The 22,016-nt window shown below is 45.6% G+C and overlaps 1 protein-coding gene across 4 annotated transcripts in view; it reads left to right on the top strand.

Moving 5' to 3' along the window:
- ELOVL5 (ELOVL fatty acid elongase 5) overlaps positions 1-22,016 on the top strand; it is a 70,007-nt gene that overhangs the window by 33,101 nt on the left and 14,890 nt on the right. For all 4 annotated transcript variants that reach the window (XM_073810603.1, XM_019949774.3, XM_073810602.1 and 1 more), the window contains exons 2-3: positions 11,561-11,626; positions 14,776-14,963. In XM_073810603.1, coding sequence (XP_073666704.1) covers positions 11,569-11,626; positions 14,776-14,963 — 246 coding nt within the window. In that variant the 5' untranslated portion in view covers positions 11,561-11,568. The remainder of the gene's footprint in view (positions 1-11,560; positions 11,627-14,775; positions 14,964-22,016) is intronic.

Raw genomic sequence — 22,016 nt, forward strand, 5'->3', positions numbered from 1 at the left:
AACTCATTGCAGGGCTTCCCTGGTGGCGCAGTGGTTGAGAGTCCGCCTGCCAATGCAGGGGATGCGGGTTTGTGCCCCGGTCCGGGAGGATCCCACATGCCACGGAGCGGCTGGGCCCGTGAGCCGTGGCCGCTGAGCCTGCACGTCCGGAGCCTGTGCTCCGCAATGGGAGAGGCCACGACAGTGAGAGGCCCGCGTACAGCAAAAAAAAAAAAAATGTCATTGCAGATCACAAGCTGCCAAAATGATAGCTTTAAAATGTACTTAAAAAAAAATTCTGTGTAGTAGTTAGCAGAGAGCACAAGATTTGTACATAGTAGGGTAACTAACTCTTCCCAGTGTGCCTGGGACTTGCCTGACTTTTTTTTTTTTCCCTGATATTGAATCCCAGGAAACCAAGTTCCAATAAATCAGGACACTTGGCCACCCTAAGTCATATAAACCTGCAGATAACGAAATGGACCTGCTTGTTGTTTGGCCAGGTTACTTAAAGTCTCTGAACTTCAGTTTCCTTATCCGGAAAATCGGGATAATTCCTTACTGAGTCTTTGAAAATCTGGTATGTAATAGACGCTCAATAAATGTTAGCTCCCTTGTCTTAAGCTTCAGACTATAGATGAAAGTTATATTCTTTTTATAACCAAATGCTATATTTTCGATTACAAGCCTTTTCATTTCCTTCCCCGTTCCAATTAAATCAAGGGGGTGTGTGTGTGTTTATTTTTTATTTTTTAGGGCCGTGCTTCTAATTGGTGCCTTGGTTGAGTGTAGTAAGCAGCAGGAAGCCAGCAAGGGAAAGGGGAGTTGGCTTTGAAGAGCCCCCTCTAACCGCCCGCAACCTGTTAATTTAGTCTATTGCTAAGTAACAGATTACTGCAAAATTCAGCAGCTTTAAACAGCAAACATGTATTATCCACACAGTCCCTGAGGATCAGGAGACCCAGAGAGGCTTAGCTGGGTGGTCCTGACTCAGGGTCTGTGCTGAGGTGCTGGTGGGCCTGCAGTCCGCTTCCTCACTCACTCGGGTGTTGGCAGAGGCCTTGGTTTCTTTCTGCCTTGGCCCCCCCATAGGATGGCTCACGACAGGGCAGCTGGCGTCCCCCGAAGCTAGTCATGTGAGAAGCATACTGACCATGATGGAAGAAGTCACAGTGGCTTTTATAACCTCATCCCAGAAGCGACGCACCATCCCTTCTGCTGTGTTCTACTGGCCCTACACACAGCCCTGGTCCAGTGCAGGAGAGGATCCCTGGGGACCACCTTAGAGGCTGCCTTCCACAGATGCCAAGTTCACATGAAGACACCTCTGTCCTCTAATCCAGGGACTGAAGCCGATAGGAAGTGGCTCAGTGTAGGACTGATAATAACGGGGCCTGAGCCAGAGCCCACCTCCTGGCCAGTGCCCGGATGCTTCCTGTCGTCCACCTTGCCTCCTTCCAAGCAGCACATCCAGTTGGCTGTGGGCAGGTATGTGCTGTGAGTTCTGGCGTTGGCAGCCACTTGGTGGTACCTTACACGTCCCCATCTTGGTATGACCAAGCCTGCGGTTACTAAATCCCTCCTGTGTCCCGAGAACAGCTGCTGGGGGTGACACAGAGCAGGATAGACCCTCCCTCGCTGCGCTTTACAGGCCTGGCCTCCATTGACACCTGTCAGCCTGGGAAGCGCTGACAGAGGGTAAGGGGTCCCTCCTTATATTATGTTGTATTCCTTACAACAACATTCCAGAGTGGAGGAAGGGCTTACACTACTTAATGCCTGCTGGCTCTATGTTATATGTGCTATGTAACACTGTGTTTAAAAGGTAGGAGAACTGACTCTGACTTAATGAGGTTTATTTCAGCTTAAGAGATGATTCCCGCCCCCCCCCCCCCCCCCCCGCCGTCCCCCACCCCCGCTGGTGGAGTTAGAGCAAACAGGGAATTGTAACCTAATTTGTAGGAATGAAAAACATTTTGTCCTTGACCCCTGTCCTAGTCTAGACTCTTGTCATTGTAATACAATACATGGATACTGTCTGCAACAGATTTCATTAGTCCCAAAGCCCAGCTTATGTACACAGCAGTAGTTCCCAAAGAAGCCTGGCTGCCCATCAAAATTACCTGAGGAACTTTTCAAAAAAAAAAAAACAAATTTCTCAGCCTCTTGACTACTGAATCAGTTTCTAGGAGTGGGTCCCAGAAATCTGTTTTTTAAAGCTTCTAGGTGAATGTGAGATGCGGACAGATTGGAAGACCCATTGATGTGAAACTGAAAGACGTGAAGGCATTCATTCATTCATTCATAGTCTCAGCCAGTAATCGGCAGTCTGTCGGGCACAGATCCAGGCTCTGAAGGCACAGATGGGAACATCAGAGGTGCTGCCCTTGAAGGCTTGGAGCTTAATGGGGCTTATGAACAAATGAGCAGATAATTACAGTATAACTGACAATCACAGCACTTTAAACAGAAGCCTATAATTTTATCACTGATGGAGATGGTGGAAGTGATGATGGGCGTATGAAAATGAGGCCAAGGAGGATTGCCACCCTTTTCCCACTGACTTCCCAAATAGGTCTTAATATGGAGATTCGTAAGGTCTCTCTTACCAAGCATCATGAGTGAATACAACTGATTGTTTTTGGTTTTTGTGTTTTTTCATTTTGTTTGTTTTTGGCTGCATTGGGTCTTCGTTGCTGCGCAGGGCTTTCTCTAGTTGCAGCAAGTGGGGGCTACTCTTCATTGTGGTGCGCGGGCTTCTCATCGCGGTGGCTTCCCTTGTTGCAGAGCGCGGGCTCTAGGCACGTGGGCTTCACTAGGTGCAGCACACGGGCTCAGTAGTTGTGGCGCTCAGGCCCTCAAGTAAGCATGCTTCAGTAGTTGCAGCGCGTGGGCTATAGGGCACGCGGGCTCAGTTGCTCTGCGGCATGTGGGATCTTCCCGGGCCAGGGATCGAACCCATGTCCCCTGCATTGGCAGGTGGATTCTTAACCACTGTGCCACCAGGGAAGTCCCTACAACTGATCTTTTAAAATTTTAATTGAAGTATAGTTGATTTACAATATTGTATTAGTTTCAGGTGTACAGCCAAGTGATTCAGTTATATATTTTCAGATTATTTGCTATTACAGGTTATTATAAGATACTGAGTATTGTTTCCTGTGCTGTATAGTAAATCCTTGTTGCATATCTATTTTACATATAGTAATTTGTATCTGTTAATCCGTTAACCCCGTAGTACTAATTTATCCCTCCTCCGCCCCCCTTTCCCCTCTGGTGACCATAAGTTTGTTTTCTGCGTGAGTCTGTTTCTGTTTTGTATATAAATTAATTGCTGTTATGTTTTAGATTCCACCTATAAGTGATATCTGATATTTGTCTTTCTCTGTCGGGCTTACTTCACTTAGTATGGTAATCTCTGGATCCGTCCATGTCGCTGCAAATGGCAATATTTCATTCTTTTTTTATGGCTGAGTAATATCCCACTGTGAATACAACTGGTTTTGTTTTTGTTTTTTAACTTGATAGTGTTATTTAAAATTAATTCTGCATTTATTCTCATGGATAAAGCTGTGTGAACTCAAAACCACTCATACATATTGTCACCATCCTCTTTACAGTGATCTTATGAACATGCCCCTTGAAAGGCCATACCGGGTATTTTAGGAGAGGTAGGTTGTGGGGTGGGAGACTTGGCTTCAAACTTCGGCTCCACCCAAAGTCTGTGACCTTTGGCATCTCAGCCCCCTCTGCAGCTGTAGTAAATGAATGAACTCATTGGGCATCTACCATGTGCTAGTTGCTAGGAGTACAAAAGGCATGTCAGGTGCAGACTGACTTCTGCTCTGTGCTGATGGTATGAACACTGATCTTCTCTTCCACTCAGAAGTCAGTGACCAGTGTCCCCTTAACATTCCAGAGAATTTATCTAGAGACTTAAAAGTCTCCTGGATTTGCACATATTATGTCATCCCATCCAAAGTAGAGAATGCCAGAGCTGTGAGGTGTGGATGTGGGCAGGTTTCCTTGCCCATGGACTTTGCAGGGGACCCCAGTCTATGGCTTAGCAAAAACTCTCATGAACATTGAATGTGAAATTGGTCAGTGCCAGAGGTCTTTGTAATGATGATGATAACACAGATATGTTTGCATCTATTGTGTGCACGCATGATTGTAAATATTTTACATATATTATTGACTCATTTAATCCCATAGAGAAGGCACTGTCAATGGCCCTTCTTTTACAGGTGGGGAAATTAAGTAGCTGGCCCAAGGTCACACAGCTAGTAAGTGGTGGAGCAGGGGCTGGAACCCTGGCTGTCGGGCTCCTGCCCAGTGCTCGCCACAGGGTCTTCGCACACTGCCAACCACTGTGTTTCAGGAGGGCAGAGTGATGTCTGTCTCTGTCAGTCGTTTTCCTAACGAGCAGTACTGTATACTGCTAGGCACATAGTAGGCGCTTGTTAAATATTCAGCTGCCTTTCCGACGACTGGTAGCATGAAGGGCAGCCACTCTCAGCATCACCAGGAGCACAGAAATAAAGCCAGTCATGGGAAGACCTGATCCCGGCACTCGGATCTTTCACCTTGTCTCACCGCCTCGTGTGGATTGATGAGTTACTGTCAGCAAAGCTCTTTGTGGGAGCAGAGCTCTCCATCCGTCCACAGCAGTCTGGCCTTCATCCACCGGCAAGGGGCTTTCTGTGTCTATATTCGCTTCGTCTTCTTCCAAATGACAGTGTGCTTCAACCGAAGCCAAATGTCACTGGTTTTATTCTTCTGATTTCAAATGAGAATTGAGTCGTCCGAGAGTAATTTTCTACAGTGAACCCCTCTCCAGATGCTTGTGGGGTAAGTGGGTTGGTGTGTGGGGTCTTTACTGGGGAAGAACTTTGATGATATGTTCTGTTCCTTAGCTCTGAATAAGAATTCCCCTAGAAGCTACTAGAGGCCAAGGGGGAGTCACTTGACACCTAACCTGGGACTTGGAGAAAAGGTTGAAGACAGAATGAACAGGGAGGAAGGACCACAGATGATTCATTTAAGAACAGTGGGTATGACCCTCCACCGCTTTAGAAGAATAGAATGTCCTGCTTCGGCAATGGTTAGAATAGTGCTTTTCAGTTAACTGGTGGCAACCAAGGAGGTGGAGGTGACGTGGGCTTCCCTTTCAACCTGTCTCATCTAACTTTTGGATAAGGGAAAACTTGAGTGTGGCAGCATTTACAGTCCCCGCCCCCCCCCCACACACCCCAGTTGTCCATTACACCAGAACGAGGGGCTCAGCCTTTAACCGCAGCGCTGACCTATAGCAGGACTTGGTGGTGCCTGGCGGTGCCCCAGCTTTGCAGTGACTGGCCTGAAGCCCAGCCAGAGCTGTGTCCTTTCTCACGTGCTTGCTGTACAGTAGGAGAGAATGACTCCATCAGAGTATTAACGCGAGTTGGATGTGCCCTTAGAATGAGGCTAAGAAAGTATGAGAAGCTTATGGGGGAATGAGAGTAAGCACAGATTCCTGGATTGTCGGAATGAGGGGACCACATCAATTATCTGTTGATGTGGCAGATAATTTCTCCTGAGCCAAGATTTAATCCGGAGTTATCTTTTTTTTTTTTGCGGTACGTGGGCCCCTCACTGCTGTGGCCTCTCCCGTTGCGGAGGACAGGCTCCGGACGCACAGGCCCAGCGGCCATGGCTCACGGGCCCAGCCGCTCCACGGCATGTGGGATCTTCCCGGACCGGGGCACGAACCCGTGTCCCCTGCATCGGCAGGCGGACTCTCAACCACTGCGCCACCAGGGAAGCCCCGGAGTTATCTTCTTTTTAAGTGCCAGCACTCTAAAGGGATTCTCTTGTCAACTTGCTTTCATATCTGGAAGCTTGTTAGTGCTTAGATGTTTTTCTCCTTAGGGTCTCTATGACAGTTGTATATTTTAACATTTCTGAGCAGATGTGGTCATTTTCCTCCTCTTATTCCCAAGCTGATTTTCTCCAACCAAGAAAAACCTTTTTAAATTCAAGAAACAGTGTTGTGACTACCAAATTCAAGCACCATTTAATGTTTTGTGTTATTGGCAGCAACTTGGAATGTTCCCATGCCTGCTTAACAGGAGTTGACTGTTAAGGGGATGAATGGGTTGGAGAATAGAAAGTGGAGGGAGATTTCCTCCTGACCCCTTGGAGCTGGAAGCTCAGTTTAGCTGACTCATTTTTAGATGAACTGTGACAATTCTAAGTGAATAAATAAATAAAACGGGACACGATGAGGAAGCTAACAGTAGTTAAATGTCTGCAGTAAACACATCTTTAAACCAAAAGCAATGTGACTTGACTGATTTCACAGGAAAAGGAGCTTTCAAAGCAAGCTGACTTCTCCCTGCCACCATTGCCTTGGCAGCAAGAAAAACCAGGGCTTGACCCTGAAAATCAATCATCACTGCTAAGCTTGAGAGTCAGCAAACAGCCTGGTTGTGGATTTAGGTAATTAACTTCCTTTAGGTAATTAACTTCCTTTATAATTTTTTTAAATCTTACTATCCTTTAAAACAAATTTGCCTTAAGATCTCAGTACTTTTCTCAGTACTTTTCACTCAGTACTTTTTACTCTCAGTAGCTTTCTCACTTTCTTCTGCTCCAGGTATAAATGGCCAAGATGCTCAGCATTTGCGTTCTTACCAAGACCAATAACTTCATCTTGAGAATCGCGGTGGGAGCAGCTCTCCTTAACCCCAGCGACCTTCCCTGTGGTCACCCCACCACCCCGTTTGCTCACAGTTTGTTGTCTCTCTTGGGGGCCATGTGGAAAGGGAGGGCACTGGTTTGCTACAGAGCTTGTTGTGTCTTGTTTCGAGCCTCCAGCAAATTCTGTGTGATACTAGATCACAGTGAAAACGAATGCTCGTTGGGCCTCACGCAGGTGACTCACCTGGGCCTGCTCCTGGGGAGAGCCAGCTCATGGACAGATGGATCTTCCACAGGAGCCCGGCTCTCTGGGGGATTCGGGTTTTGCCCTTTTGTGCCCTGTTTTCATCAGTATTTCCAGGTTTGTGTATTCTGAGCTGTGGTAGTTTGAACGTTTCTCTTGAATTTAGGCCTGAGGCTCACCTCAACCCTAAAATACGTAGTACACGTGCCAGGAACTTGCCACGTCACAGAACTAATCCTTGATTTAGATGAAGGTGTACTGAATGCTCTCTCATCCTCTTTTAATACAGGGTAATTACTGGCCCTAGTTAATCATTTCTTTTAGTGAGATACTTACAATGAGGCGCAATTGTAATACAGCTGCATGGTTACCAGAAACACTCCAGAATTTGATAGTGGGAAGTGGCTTTCAACTAAGAGTGTCTTTTGGGAAACGTGCGTACAGAGGAGTTCTTTAAAATCTATTCTAATTTACCTGCCCGTGTTCTCTACCCTTATCCTGTTTTCATTGTTGTCATTTTCTGTGTGTGGCCCTTGAACTCGTGAAGAGCTTTTGGATGCTGTTGTGGTTGGAATTTTCCTTAATGTATCTGATTACTCCCTGTCGTGACCTGTCATTCTGGGAGGCCCCGTAGGTTGAGCGAGTGCCAGAGACTCCTGGTTAAAGAGGGCGGGGAGGCAGTGCTTGGCTAGGTGTCAGCGTGATCTGGCCCCTGGGAGGTGCTGACTCTCCCTTTTTCCTGTCTGAGTGTGGGGAACCAGTCACATCAAAGAATGGCTTATTCTTTGGCTGCACTCAGGACCAGAGCTCCTCTTGCATGGGCCCAGCACATGGGCTTGGTCCCTGCTAGTACAATTGTCCAGAGCAGCTGTGTGCCTGAGTGGCCCAGCTCGCCCAAGCTGCCAGTAGGTTGCCTGGTTGTTAAGAAGTGACGTTCCCAGCCCACGTGCAGCTTGGAAGATGGGGATCTGCCACAGTCAGGCAGGCCACAGACCTGGCCGTGCAGCTGGACACCTTGTGCAAAGTGGGTCATGCCATTCCCGTGATCCCAGATCGCCAGGCAGAGTGTCAAGGGCTTTGCAGGGCCCCGTGCCTCTCCCGTTCCTTTAGAAAAGTACAAAAGAGTACAGCTCAGCCCACAGGCTGCTCAGCAAGTGCGCGGTTCGCCCAGCAGGGCAGGCCGGCCTGGCGGGAGGAGTTCACTTGCTGGGACCTTTTGTCCTGTTCCTGCCAGGCGGGCCAGCCAGGGAGCTGCGAAGGGGACGGGGAGCTGCGAAGGGGACGTGGGGACCGGTGTGAGTGCAGCTAAGGAGCCGCCTCCCCTGCCAGCCGGTGGCCACGAGCTCCCCGCGCCGTGGGGTTGATTTCTGTGAACCCCAGTGGGCGGGGAGGGGAGGACAGAGGGGAGATGGCCCCAGGCCACTGCCCCCAGCTGGCCCTCAAACTGGAGTGCCCTTTCTCTCCGCTCTGTGGTCACCTTCTCCTAGTGGCGACTGCATTTTCCAAAGTAAATTTTCGCTCCGTGATCCCATCCCCTTTACCCTGCTTTATTTTTTCTTGCTGACAGTCACTTAACGTACCATATTTTACGTGTGTGTTCCTGCCCAGCCTGGAATTTTGTTCCCTGCTGCACCCGTCAGGGCCGTCCTGCCTCTGCTCCTGGCACGGGGCAGGTGCTTGGTAAGCGTGTGGTATGAATGAGAAATGAATCCGTGGTATTAAGGGATCTGGACGTGTGGCCGGCTGGACAGGAACTCAGAACTGTGCTGAGATGATGAAAGCAAACCTTTGCTGGAGAAGCCTCCTGGTGACCAGTGTAAAAACAGCCCCTTCTGAGCAGGTCACGGGACGTGTCCAGTCGTGGGCGTGGCCCGGGGAGAGGATGGGGAAAGCCATGAACGTGGCCGCGTCCAGCCCACAACCAGGCCTCCGATTCCCCGGCCAGGGACTCTGCTGGTTAGGGCCTCATGTTCCCCCTTTTCAGCATAGACGTTTCAGGAATTATGAGCAACTCTCTCTGAAAATTACTACTGTTGTGATTGTTCGGCTAGCTTTTTCACGTGTTCCTAAGTTGGATGGTGAAAAGTTCTGCAAGCCTGAGAGAATTCTCAAGCTGAGAAGAAATGTGGTCTAAGAACAGCTGGGCCCTTCCTGACAGAAGCGTGTGGAGATGTTCCGTCTCAGAATGAGCCCCTGTGCTGCCACCTCCTGCAGGGCTCAGGACGGGTTCAGATTCGGATCGTTCAGGACAGATGGCCTGTAACAGAAGTCTTCAGTATCACCACATACTAGATCCCCAGTCTCGTCTGGGGGCCTGCTGCTGGGTTCAGTGCGATTGGACTGAAATTTTACCTTGTGTTTAGCCAGGCTGCTTTTCTGTTGCCATGATGTCAGCGTTGTCATCTTTGTAACGATGAGTCACTTATACCCATTCCTGGGCCTCATTCTTTCCCTAAGTCCACGAATGTTCTCCCCCCACCTCCACCCCACAGGTCTGTTTCCTGTCATTTTTGAGCATTCCTTTACTTCTGTTTCCAGCTTTTCTACATCCTCCCTACATAGAAACCAAAACTGGTTGCAGGCTCTCGTGAAAGGGCTCTTAGATAAAAATGAGAAGGGTGTTCTTACTGTTTTCGTCAGGTGTGTTCCCGACGTTAGATCCCAGAATACTGTTACTTGCTAGGACTTTTACAGCTTGTTGTTAATGCGTATGTGCATCATTTCCAACATCTGCTTGTTGGCAAACTCGGTTGGTTTTGGTGTTCAGCACGTGCCTTCTCCCCCATCGTGAAAATCTAGTCTGTTCTAGGCCTCCAGGCGAACTCTTTGTGTTTTTCCCTATTCAACAATCCTTTGTACACAGTAGGTTTAGTACGTTCATTTCAGCCTCATCTTTCATGCTCAGATAATGCTTCATGCTGACAGGTGCCTCTCTCCTGAGATGTTGTCAACTGTCCCACCTTCCATTGCTGCCCCCTGCGGGTGTTAGGACTTGCATTGGACGTTGTGGGCTCACTGGTGGGAGTTTAGTGGGCAGGGCACACGGACGCTGGCGGTATCCACTGTGGAGTGGACCCTGCGGCAGACACACAGCAGGAAACCTTTATGGGAGGGCTTTCTGTGCGCCAGGCAGTGCTCTAAGGACCTTAGGCGTATTGGTGTATTAGATCATTTGCTCTTCTTAACAGCCTGAGGGGCAATTATTATTTCCCACATGTTACAGGTAGGAGGCTAAATAAATTGTCCAAGGCCATATTACTATTAGGTGGAAAAAATGGGTTTCAAACCCAAATTGTCTGATAAGGAGCCCAACGTGGAGCCTCTTAATCACCTGCCAGCCTGTCACGCTTTTCTACCTAGTTGTGTAACTGTTGAATGACAAAGGTGGCGTATCTAATTGCTGGCACTTGGTGTGTGGGAGCTGGTGGCTTCTTGGCTGAGGGAGTTCGCGCCCTGCAAGTCTCCCCCCAGGGCAGGACAGATGCTGGAACGGAACCCTGGTCGCTGCTGCTTTCAAGGTGTCATCGATGGCAAATGATTAACTGCCTAGTTGATGAAACCAATTTTGCCTTTGCCCTTGGAAGCAAAAATATTTGTGGTTATTTCTATGAGAGTAATGACCAAGACAGTTAAACGTATGCCTCCAAACTTTAATATAGAAAATCTAGTCAATACACAGATGAAAAGATGCTTTGCTACCCTGTAAATGTAAATCTTAAATGGGGGGAAAATAGGGAGTTTTAAAGTCTTAAAGATGGAGGTAGTTCTGTAACCAGTGATAGGAGATCATCTCCAAGATGTAGTCAGTGAAAAGAATCAGCAATATTTTTCCAAGCCTTTTTTTTTTGCAGTTACCACAGTAAGAATATATTTCACATCGCAGCTGAGTACATCATACTCATAAGTATGGTACAGTAACACTGAAGATTCGTGACAGTATTCATTCTCACTAAGGGCAAAGCACTGTGATTATTATGATCAGTTTATTATTTCTAATGCGAAGTTGACTTGATCATCTATTAATGGGTTGTGACCAACAATTGTAAAAACTCCCATTTGGCATGACTTCTTTTGTGCTCAAAAGAGAGAAATCTCTGGAAGTATACCCAAGAAATGGTACCAGTAGGCTTCTTCTAACAGTGGGGTGGAGGGATGGTGTTGGAGCAAAGTGATGAGATTTTTCTCACCTCCTCTTTTCATTTTAAATGTTTGAATTTTTTTTACTATGGACGTGAGTACGTTAAGACAGTAATGAATAAAAGTACCCAGCAGAGGAACTGTCTTCTCCCTGTGGCGGTCCTATTTGCCCCGAAGGGCTCTTCCCTGTCTGCCTCCTTTCTATCCAGTTCCATCCTTCTCCCCACTGAGATTTCAGCTTCACAGAGAGAGTTTTTACAGAGCTGAGAAAAGAAGCACAGAAAACTGGTGCTTCATTTATAAAGTGAATTCACGGGATTGTGTCTTTTCTTTTGATTTTCAAATTAGAACTTAGCCCATAAGTTACTTTCGTGAGTTTAAAAAGAAATTGTTTGAACATGAGGAACTTAACCTTGTCCAGAGCATGTTCCCTGAAAAGAATTTGTTCTTGTTGTTTTATGAAAAAATACAAAAAGCATTTTGAGTAGAGATTTAATCAATGTCTCTTTTTCTTAATAGGTTTTAAAATGGAACACTTTGATGCATCACTTAGTACCTATTTCCAGGCATTGCTCGGCCCCCGAGGTAAGGTGGTTTTGGGTTTTGCTCCCCCCCCCCCCCCCCCCCCCCCCCCCGCTCCTTGTTACAGGCACATGTAAATATTGCACGAAGACATTCTAGAAAACATGAGCATTTTCCAGTGATTAGACTAACGCTTTGTCCTGGATACCAGGGGCTTGGAGTCCTCTGAGGTCCCCTGGCTGCTGGGGCAGAGACACAGGTGCTGTGACCCTCTGCTGACTTTGGCTGGAGCTCAGCTTTGCCGTCAAGCTTGCAGCCTGAGAATGCCACAGATTTCACCACTACTGGTGACATGGTTTCCTCAGTTCTTGTGAGTCTTCAGCTGAAACGGACTTCCCAAATGCACTGCTGCAATAGGAGTTTAGAACTCTTCCCCTTTTACAATTCTAAGCGTTTTTTTTTTGTTTTTTTTTTTTGCGGTACGCGGGCCTCTCACTGTTGTGGCCTCTCCCGTTTTGGAGCACAGGCTCTGGATGCGCAGGCTCAGCAGCCATGGCTTACGGGCCCAGCCGCTCTGCGGCACGTGGGATCTTCCCAGACCGGGGCACGAACCCGCGTCCCCTGCATCGGCAGGCGGACTCTCAACCACTGCGCCACCAGGGAAGCCCCTAAGGACTTTTTAATGTCCTTTGGTGTTGTGTCACGTCAATGGCTAGATATATACACCTGAGCTCTTTTGCTCTTCATCTTTCATTACCTTTTAGGAAGTAGGTCAGCTCCATATTACACCTTCTTCTAATGTCATCTATAATGTCTTAGTTGTAAAGAAGGAACTTTGGGAGTTCCCAGGAAGATTCTTAGGAAAACTACAAGAGGCTTTTAAACAGATGAAAAGATTCTGTTTCACTTGTGGTTTTTAAAATACAAAAGAAAACAATAAAAGGAACTTCATCTGTTAGTAAGGCAGAGATGAATTAAGGCTGATACCATCTGTGATAATAGTGAGGGTGTGGAGAAAGAGTCTAACTTGGGGTGACCTCTCTGGAAGGTACTTGTGGTTTCTGTTGAAATTAAAATGCTCGTGTCCTTTGACTCAGCAAAGGTATGTATAAGGAAGGTCCTTAACAGCATCGCTTGTCAAAACTGGAAATAATCTAGAAGCCCATCCATAGGGGACAAGTCAAATTAGTGTGCAGCCCCTGGAAAAGAACAAGCCAGATGTATCTCTCTGTGCTGGTGTTGGAACGATGCCTTCCTTGAGTGTTGCTGGATCAAAAATCCAATTTTAAATGGCTGGAACAATAATAAAAATTATTAGCTTACATGATGTGATCTGAGTCACTTCAGGGGCTCCGTGATGATACCCAAGAACCCCGTTCTTGTCATTTCCTACCTGGCATCCTTGGTATGTCAGCAGCTCTGTCCTCAGGATAGGTTTTCCCACCTTTCGTGGTTGCAAGGTGGCTGCTGCAGCTCTAGGCTGCACCTCCAGAGGAGGAGGGAGAAGTCTGATCATTTGCACAGTTTTAAGAACAGGTAAATTCTTCCCCAGAGCTCTTCACAAACTGTCATCTCCTCAGAGTTCAGTGGCCACAGTTGCTCCACATGCTTATGTCTGAGCCAGCCCCCAGGGAGTGGGTTAGGTCTCCACAGTTGACCAGATCCCTAAGGATTTACCGCCTGGGGTTGGGGCCAGCCACCCAGGAAGTACTTGGATACTTGGTCTTATAGAAGAATGAAGATCTGTGATAAAATTTAAAAAGCATGGTGCAAAACAGCGTTAAGTAAAAGGAAATGGGAGGTTTTTGTGGGCGCATTTATTATGTTTGTGATTATGTACACATCAACATTTGTAACAGTCTGATGTTAGTTGCTGCGGAGGAACTTGTTTTCTCAGAATTGACCGCTTCCAGCCCAGAGCTGAGAACAAAAGGGGTTAAGAATCATCTTGTGAAGTTCACTGGGGGGGCCGCTTCCCTGAAGGGCTTCTGAGAAGCACAGTTCGGCAGAAACTGGCAGCCACCACCCTAGCATCACTAGTGGGGAGAGGGTGGAGGGCGTCTCCCTCTAAAGCCAAGAGAAGAAACACTGCGGGAATTTAGGGTGTCTGCAAGAAAGGAGACTGACAGTGGTTCCCCAAGTGCATGTATGCTCCACTTAACCTGTGCTTGTCCTACAAGGTCAAGGGAGAGAGCATTGGAGAGAGTAGCAAGATGGTCCAGCCAGGAGCTCAAAGAAGGGGCTGAGACACTGTCCCCACTTAGCTGCTGCTGCTTAGAGGATACGGAAGTGAAACCAGCATGTGCCTTTGAGCTCCACAGTGGGGGGGCCTTGGAGGGTATGTAGAGCGAAGGGCACGCTACAGGTTTGGGGGCTCACTGCAGCAGCATGCAGAGGGGGACGTGCTGCAGAGGTGGCTTCCTAGGAGTCAGCCAGAGGATGGAGTTGAGTCTTGCAGGGGACATATAACACCCAAGGGATCCGGCTGCCAGGGAGTTTGTTCCCAGCCACGGGAGGGCTGTCAGGTTGCCGCGGGCAGCCACTTGGAGTGCATTTTCCTTTTCCTCCTCCTTCCTGCCTAGGAGAGGGGAGGGGAGCCAGGGAGGTCCCTCCTGTGCCAGTAATTTCCTTGAATCAGTATAGGTCTTCCCTCTCAAGCTTCTGTTCTTCACTTACCTGGTCATTGCTGCTTCACCCTCACTTTTTAAAATATCATCCCCGCTGCTGTTGCCCATGGCACTCGTGGCAGACGCTGCCTGTTGAATCCGACGATCTCTGAGCTGGCTGAGTGGCACGTCTTCTGAGTCTGCGCATGCTGGGCAGACTGGCTGACACTGGGCTGGGATGGAGGACTTTGGAACTCAAAGACTGCCATGTCTAGGGTTTCCTTGTCCCATGCATCATTCAGCAAGCCTGGTTAATCAATCCAGTTAATGGAAAATTGAGCTTTCTCCTTGGTTTCTTTAAGATTCTTTGGAAAGGATTTTTAAAAATTATTTAGCAAAACCTGTGACTAATAACGCGTGTCGTTACTCAGAACATGAGTGTGAGCCTCACCTCGAGGCTGTATATTGAAGACTCGCAGTTCCTCTTCCAGTTGCTTTGTTGGCTTGGGAAATTTTAATTAACGTTTTAATGTTTGAAAAACATTGTTACTATTTTTGTATCTACTTTGTTAATCACTAAATGTTGTTTCTTTTAATATTTTCCAGATCCCAGAGTAAAAGGATGGTTTCTTCTGGACAGTTATATCCCTACATTGCTCTGCTCCATCCTATACTTGCTAATTGTGTGGCTGGGACCAAAATACATGAAGAATAGGCCGCCGTTCTCTTGTCGGGGGATTTTAGTGCTGTATAACCTTGGACTCACGCTGCTGTCTCTCTATATGTTCTGTGAGGTAGGTCAGAGGTTAACACAGCCTCCTCTCACTTAAATGTACTCGTGTCACCGTCCTGAATTGTGCTCCTAAGTGGAGAAAGGCAGCTGCGTGGGGGCAGAGAACAGGGAGGGCAGGTACAGTAATGCGTTTCGAGGATGTTATAAAATCGATGTTTCAAAACGCCAGAGTTATTTGTACAAATGTGCCTTCTGGGCACATCTATCTAAAGTAGAAGGCTTTGCTATGGATTCTTTTGTTATTTATGTTCTGTATTATACTCAGAATTAAAATTAATATTTTCAGAAATACTCTTACGCAAGCAGAACACAGAGTAGAAAATGAACAGAACGCAAAGAACAGATCTGTGAGCATTTTATTATGAAGCATTTAATAAATGCCTGGTTCTTGTTTGGAGGCAGCTGGGGAAGGAAGTGGGCGGAGTCTGCGTTTGGTATGTTTGTGGTCGGTCAGCCCTCTCCATCCTGATCTGATCGCTGTAGACAGCTTGGAGCTTTGAGAGGTTATTTTTTTCAAAGCTAAGAAGAGTAGATAGTGAGGTCTGCGTTTAGGGTTGGAATGGTCTAAGTTCAGGCCAGATTATTTTTTCTATAAAACAGGGATGTTGAAAACCAAATTTGATGATCTTGAAGGCTTAAGGAAGAGTGAAAGACACATTGGAATCAAAACTTAAGCCTCCTATTTTGACAGTATAGTCACTTAGCCTTTAAAGCTCGAAGGGGAGGAAAGCTCCCACCGTGATAAGAATGATTTGTATGCATTTTTAGGGACAGAACTACACTGTTCAGGTTTATAGCACAAAACTACTGCTAAATCTCTGGGGCTGAGACTCAAGCCATACATAAAACAAACACTTGCAAGTACTCCTGTTTGGATTTTTAACCTTTCATTTTGGCTTCTTCTCCAAGGAGTAGTAAAAGAGAAGAAAAGGGGAGAAATCAATACGAATCTTGCAGTGAACTCCCCAGCAGCCTCGGGCTGTGACGGGGGTCTCCCCGTGTGTGTGCGGGGGTGTGCGTGTGATGCAGGAGCTGCTGGGAAGCATGTGTCTGATCATCAGAGGCACTGCCGCTGGGAGAGGTTTGGGTCTGGCCGCCCCCCACATGTGCTTCATAAGCCAAGGTAAAGGTTTTATGACTAGGCTGGTAGATGCTACTATCATTGCTTTTATGCCTGACCGTCTGTGAAATGCTCACAACTCCTGTTTTGCTTCCTTTCTGGCCTGTTCTAGAGCGAAAGCAGTTTAATTAGCCTCCGAGGTGGAGATTGCGGGCCTGGAGGCAAGGGCAGTGCACAGGAGTGGGCCCAGCCCTGTGCTCATCTCTGTGTTCCAGGGACAAAGCCGCAGCAAGCTGTCAGGTCTTAGAGTGAACCGTTTACTTTCCCCTACTTGATAGATGGTAGAGCCATTTCCTTAAGAAGGCTCTTACAGAGTTTATTATTACGCCTAGCAATATTCTAGAGAAAAAGTATTTAAGACTATTAAATCTTACAGAACTTAAGTATCTATCTGTCTTATATGTTTCTCAAGCCCTAGAGATATAATTACAACTTCATAATTAACCTCTGAAACAGGTAATTCCCTGGTAAAGAGGGGAAGAAGAGTGCTGGGTAGATCGCTTCCAAGTGCATGTGGCTGAATGTGGGGGGTTCTAAAAGCATTGTAATAGGAAGTACAGATTTCCCTCCAAGACAGCTTGGCGAAAACATTGGAAGATGTTGAGCAGTATCTAAGCCCTGAATAGAGAGATTCAGGAAATAGAGGAGGAAAGTAACGTGCTTAACCCACAATTTAGAGTACATAGGGAAGTAATGGATAAGGGGGCAATAATCTTTAAATTAAATCAAGTTTATAAAAATAGGCCCAGATCAGATATTCCCGAGTTGAAAATAAACCCTAGTACCCACATTAGATGATATTTCTTTTTGATTTTGTCTGACTTTTTTTTTTCCTGTACTTACATAAACCCCTCAGGAATACCCTTATAACATATCTTTCGTCAAGTTTTAAACTTCATTTTAGCTACTGGTTTTTCCTCTTTTTTTGCTTAGCATTTATAGTCCAATGAGTACTGAAACACGGGGCAGTCATGGCATTTTACAGCAGAACAAACTGAGGGGACCATGGAGCCCAGCTGGGCCCCTCATTTCAGGGAAACATCCCAAGAGTTGGAGCCATTGCCTGTGGTCACACCATTGGCATGGTCACAATGATTAGTCTTTATTTACCCACCTGCTTATCTACATATTTGGGTCTGTAAAGAATCTTAAATATGTAGCCATTGATATTTCTGTTTGTTTAATCCTGTGGTATGAATTCTCAGCTGCCTTGGCAAAGTTCTAGGTTAATATAAAGAAAATTAACTGTTGCAAGGAGATAAGAGAAATCTTGAAAGAGGGAGATAAAAAGGAAATGGGAGAGGAGTCAGGAAGTTTTAAAATGACTAGAAGAAGAAAAGTAACCAAATGACTGTCTTGTAACTGTGAAACTGAGTTTAAGGTATAGAAAGAGCTTGGTCATAGCTTCTGCACTTGGTAGAAAGAAAATTAAAAAGAGAGACATGGCTTTACTTCTGATTGCCTCATGAGCTTGGTGTTTATTTCTGGGAAAGAGGTCATAATCCCTGAATAGAAGTATGTTTGAAAGTGGTATGTTTTAGCTTAGGAGTAGAGGACTTCACGGCAAGCGTTTTTTCATTTATTAAATTAGGTGTTGTCTAAGATCACAGTCAGTGGTAAAGCCTCGAAAATAAAATGTCAAGTTATAGAAGAGAAACAACTTAGTTTGCATTACTCACTCAGCTTTGTAAAACGGTGTCCTCATAGCAAACATAAACACCTTGTGTGCCGTTCTACCCACACCCCTACTCCTCCAGCCCCCTCCCTCCCCCCCACCTCCCAGCTCCAGGGCATGTTTCATCTGAATGGAAGCCCCACTGTGTTTTCAGACTATCCACACATCTTTCCCTTTGTCCCCAAGATTGAGAATCCCCACCCACCAGATGCCAGATTGTGACTTTTCCCTCATTGTGCAGGGTGTACCTGGGCTGGACTCAGGTTTCCCCTGGCTCACGCAGTAGTATAACTCCTTAGTTAACATGTCAGACACTCAGGGGGCTGCTCTGTCCTGACCTGGAACTTTTTTGGTATATCCGCCCTGCTCCTGGCCTCTGGCCTCTCGTCAGCAAAGCAGGGAGGATCCAGTTGCTTGGTTTGTCACGGTCCGGAGGGGAGCATCCCTGTGCAGGGATCGCGGGGCTCAGCAGTAGCAGCAGGAAGCAGGGTCAGCACGCACAGCACGTCAACCTTGAACTTGAATGGAGAGAACTGCTGGCTGCCCTCCTTAGCAGCCTGCCCCAGTGCCCCATCCACTCAGACCCCCAAGACCAGGTTCTTCCTTTCTTTGGGTCTCTGCCCCACCTAGAAACTCCACTTCCTTCAGACCTAAGCCTGCCTCGGTTTGACAGTCCCCGTCTCGTTTCTGAGGACCCTTCTCAAGGTCAGTTGCTCTGTGACACCTTGAGAGGGCTTGGCTCTAGAGCAGTGATCCCAGCCTCTCCTGCCTCCCCGTGGTCCCGAGGAGCCTGACGCCTTCTGTCCCATCACGGTGCCCCCAGGGGTGCCCACGGTGCCTCCAGCCTTGCATCTCTCACACGCACCTCACTGGCTGTAGTTACAATGTTCCTTCCACATCTTTTCCGTCCCCTTGTTAGCATGGCTTCAGCATTAAGACATAAAAAAGCAAATGCCAGAACGACGTTTTACTTGATTTAACAAAGATAAATCACAGATTACAAACAAGATTATTTTGATTGTTTATTCCATTGCAGTTAGAACTGTGTGTTGTGAAGTAGTGTGAGAAAATTCAGTGAAATGATTCAAACATTCAGAACATTTAAAATGTAATTTTAGAGAATGATTGGTAACTAACTCGATAGGTGATCTGAATTGGCATAGATTCAAAACTTATTTTTTCTTTCCCTTTGCAATTTTTACTTAAAATTGTAAGTCCAAAACTACTTCAGAATATGGAAAATAAAATCATAGAAATATATTTATCTATGTACCTAACAAATATTGACATTACTGGTTTGAATTTTTTGTTTAAAGAGGAAATGACAAAAATGCATCTAAAGCACAGCCCCTTCACAGATTTGACTCTTCTCAAGTTCGTTTCTTTTCTGGATATGTTTGGGGTGTTTTTTGGTTTTTTTTGTGGTACGTGGGCCTCTCACTGTTTGTGTCCTCTCCCGATGCGGAGCACAGGCTCCGGATGCGCAGGCCCAGCGGCCATGGCTCATGGGCCCAGCCGCTCCGCGGCATGTGGGATCTTCCCGGACCGGGGCACGAACCCGCGTCCCCTGCATCGGCAGGCGGACTCTCAACCACTGCGCCACCAGGGAAGCCCCTGGATATGTTTTTATACTTTTACTAAACGTATGTATATGTGACAACTTACAGAATATTCTGAGACAATTTTTTTAACTTACATAAATGGTGTACAGTTTATACTCTTTATCAAATAGCTTTTTTCAGTCAGCATTATATTTTGAGAATATATGTTGAATCTTATGGATTTCATTTCATTAGTTTTAACTTCTCTGTATTATTTCAGTGTTAGAGTTTATTACGCCATTTTATCCATTTTTCTTTGGATGGACATGTAGTTATTTCCAATGTAACAATTTTGCATTGAGATCCTTGGAGAATTATTTCCCAACACTATCTTTCTCCTTTGCAGAAACTTCACTCTTGTTTTGCATTTTTTAATGTATTACAGAAACAAAATTGTATTATTTTCATAATTATTCTCCAAAGCAGCAATTCTCATGTGCTTTACTAGCTAGAAATAAATGTATATGCTGGCATTTGAGGTAAAAAGCTTTTGCAGTTAAGAAGGAATTAAAAAGTATGTTTTTTTCTTGATCAGAAACCTTCCTCCCCAAACAGAAACAATGTTGCATTGAATGTTATTGGACATGTCCCTGTGTGCAAATTTTATTTATTTATTTATTTAGGCCAGGTATACACTTAGGAGTTAATGACTGAATCTTGACACTCTCTTGTCTTTTAGTGGGGAAATTTTAATCCATTTTAATTTAGTATAATCGTTATATTGGAATAATTTCTATCACCTTTGTGTGTATGTGTGTGTTTGTATGTCTTCTTTGCTCTTTTTTTATTCCTTTCCTGCTTTCTGTTGCATTTTTTTTCATTTTACTGATTTAAAAGTTACTGTAATTCTATTATTTAGTAATTACCTGTAAGTTTTTAACATGCACCCTTGACTTAATGAAGTCTAAAATGAATTACTGTTTCTACTCCTGAACAATACAAGGACCGTAGAAAATCTGGGCTCTGATCCCCCATCTTCCATGTTATTGTTGGCAGGTGTTTCATTCCACCTCTTTCTGAGGTCCTAAACAGTCATCATTACAGTCTGTGCTTACTGATTTTCTTTGCACACTGTTCATTTGTGAAATCCATTCTTTCCTTTGAGGTTCAGTTTTCTTCTGAAGTAGTTCCTTTTCTGGGAAGGGTAAACTCAGTCTCTGTTTGAGCATCATTTATGTGACTTTATGCTTGAATAGTATTTTAGCAGGGCGTAGAATTCTAAATTAGCAGTTATCTTCTCCCAGCACTTTGCAGATTTATCAGAGAAGTCTGCCGCACTCCCATTTTTGTTCATTTTGTAGGTAGTCTTTTTCTTTCCAGATATTTCTAAAATTGTTTAAGAATGAAACAGAGTGTGCCTAGATAGTAGTCCACTTTTATTTATCTCACTCAGGATTGTGTGCATCCAAGCTGAGAATTTCTGTGTTTCTGAATTTGGGAAAGTCGTCAAGCATCGTATCCTTGATGCTTCCTCCTCCTTCACCAGCTCTGGCTGGAGCTCCTATTAGACGTGTGTTGGACATTCTCACCCCTACGTATTCTCTCTCGTGTTTTTTGCATCTTTATGTCTCTCCTGCATTCCTCTAATTCACTCGTATTTTCAGTTGTGTCTAATCTGCTCTTTCAGCCATTTTTAGTTTCAGTTACTATACATTTATTTCTTCATAAAAATTCACTGCTTGTTCTTTTTTTCACTTCATAACATGGAAACATTGGGTTTTTTCCTAGTTAGATACAACTGTGATCTCAAACTTAACCATTTGCTGTATTGCTATTTGAAAATATCCTTTAAAAAATTTTCTTCCAGCTATATCTGTGAGGTCATGCTTCTGGGAATAATTATGATATCAATGTTAAATTTTTTTTTTTGGCCACACTGCACAGCATGTGGGATCTTAGTTTCCCGACCAGAGATCAAACCCACGCCCCCTGCATTGGAAGCGCAGAGTCTTAACCACTGGACCGCCAGGGAAGACCCTATGTTAAATTTCTTTACCTTTTTTAAAAACAAAAACAGGACAGTTTGTAGGGTGTCCCGTGTAAGCATCCCAAGCTAGTATTGCTGGGGTCATCTCAGGTAAACGTGTCTGCCCCAAATAAAAGAGATTTTTAAAAGAACTTGAATATAAGCTCACTTCCTCTTTTCTAACTTATTTTTTTAGGGGAAGCCTCACCTTACAGTTAGGCATCAGTGGTGTTGGAGTTTTTTTTGGAGTTTCATATAGCATTTCTGCCTTGTGTTAACGGTGGGGAGGTGGTTCAGCTTTCGCGCGGTTTGCTGCGTTGCCAGGACCAGACGTCAGTGGTTTTCTTCTTTGAATCTTCTCTTGAAGATTTCCGATGCTGCTTTATGCGGAGGGTGAGAGAAGTTGAGCATTTGACGGGAAGGGTGTTTTGCTTGTGCTTTCCGCCCCCTCTGTAATTGTGGCGTCGGTGCTGTCAGCACGTCTCCCCAGGCCCCCGACAGCACTGCCTCCCTGGCTCTGGCTTTGAAGGTCCTCGATAGAGCTGCAGAGCAGTTGTTCTGGAGACATTATATTCTAAACGGTCTTGTTTTTCTTTCCCTTCAGGCTTTCTTAAAATAGATATGTTATTGTGGAAAAAAATAGGATTTGGAAAAACACTTAAAGGACCTGGCAAGTAATTACTGAATTTTAT

Source organism: Tursiops truncatus, chromosome 10 (genome assembly GCF_011762595.2).
Source record: "Tursiops truncatus isolate mTurTru1 chromosome 10, mTurTru1.mat.Y, whole genome shotgun sequence".
In the NCBI taxonomy this organism is placed as follows: Eukaryota; Metazoa; Chordata; class Mammalia; order Artiodactyla; family Delphinidae; genus Tursiops; species Tursiops truncatus.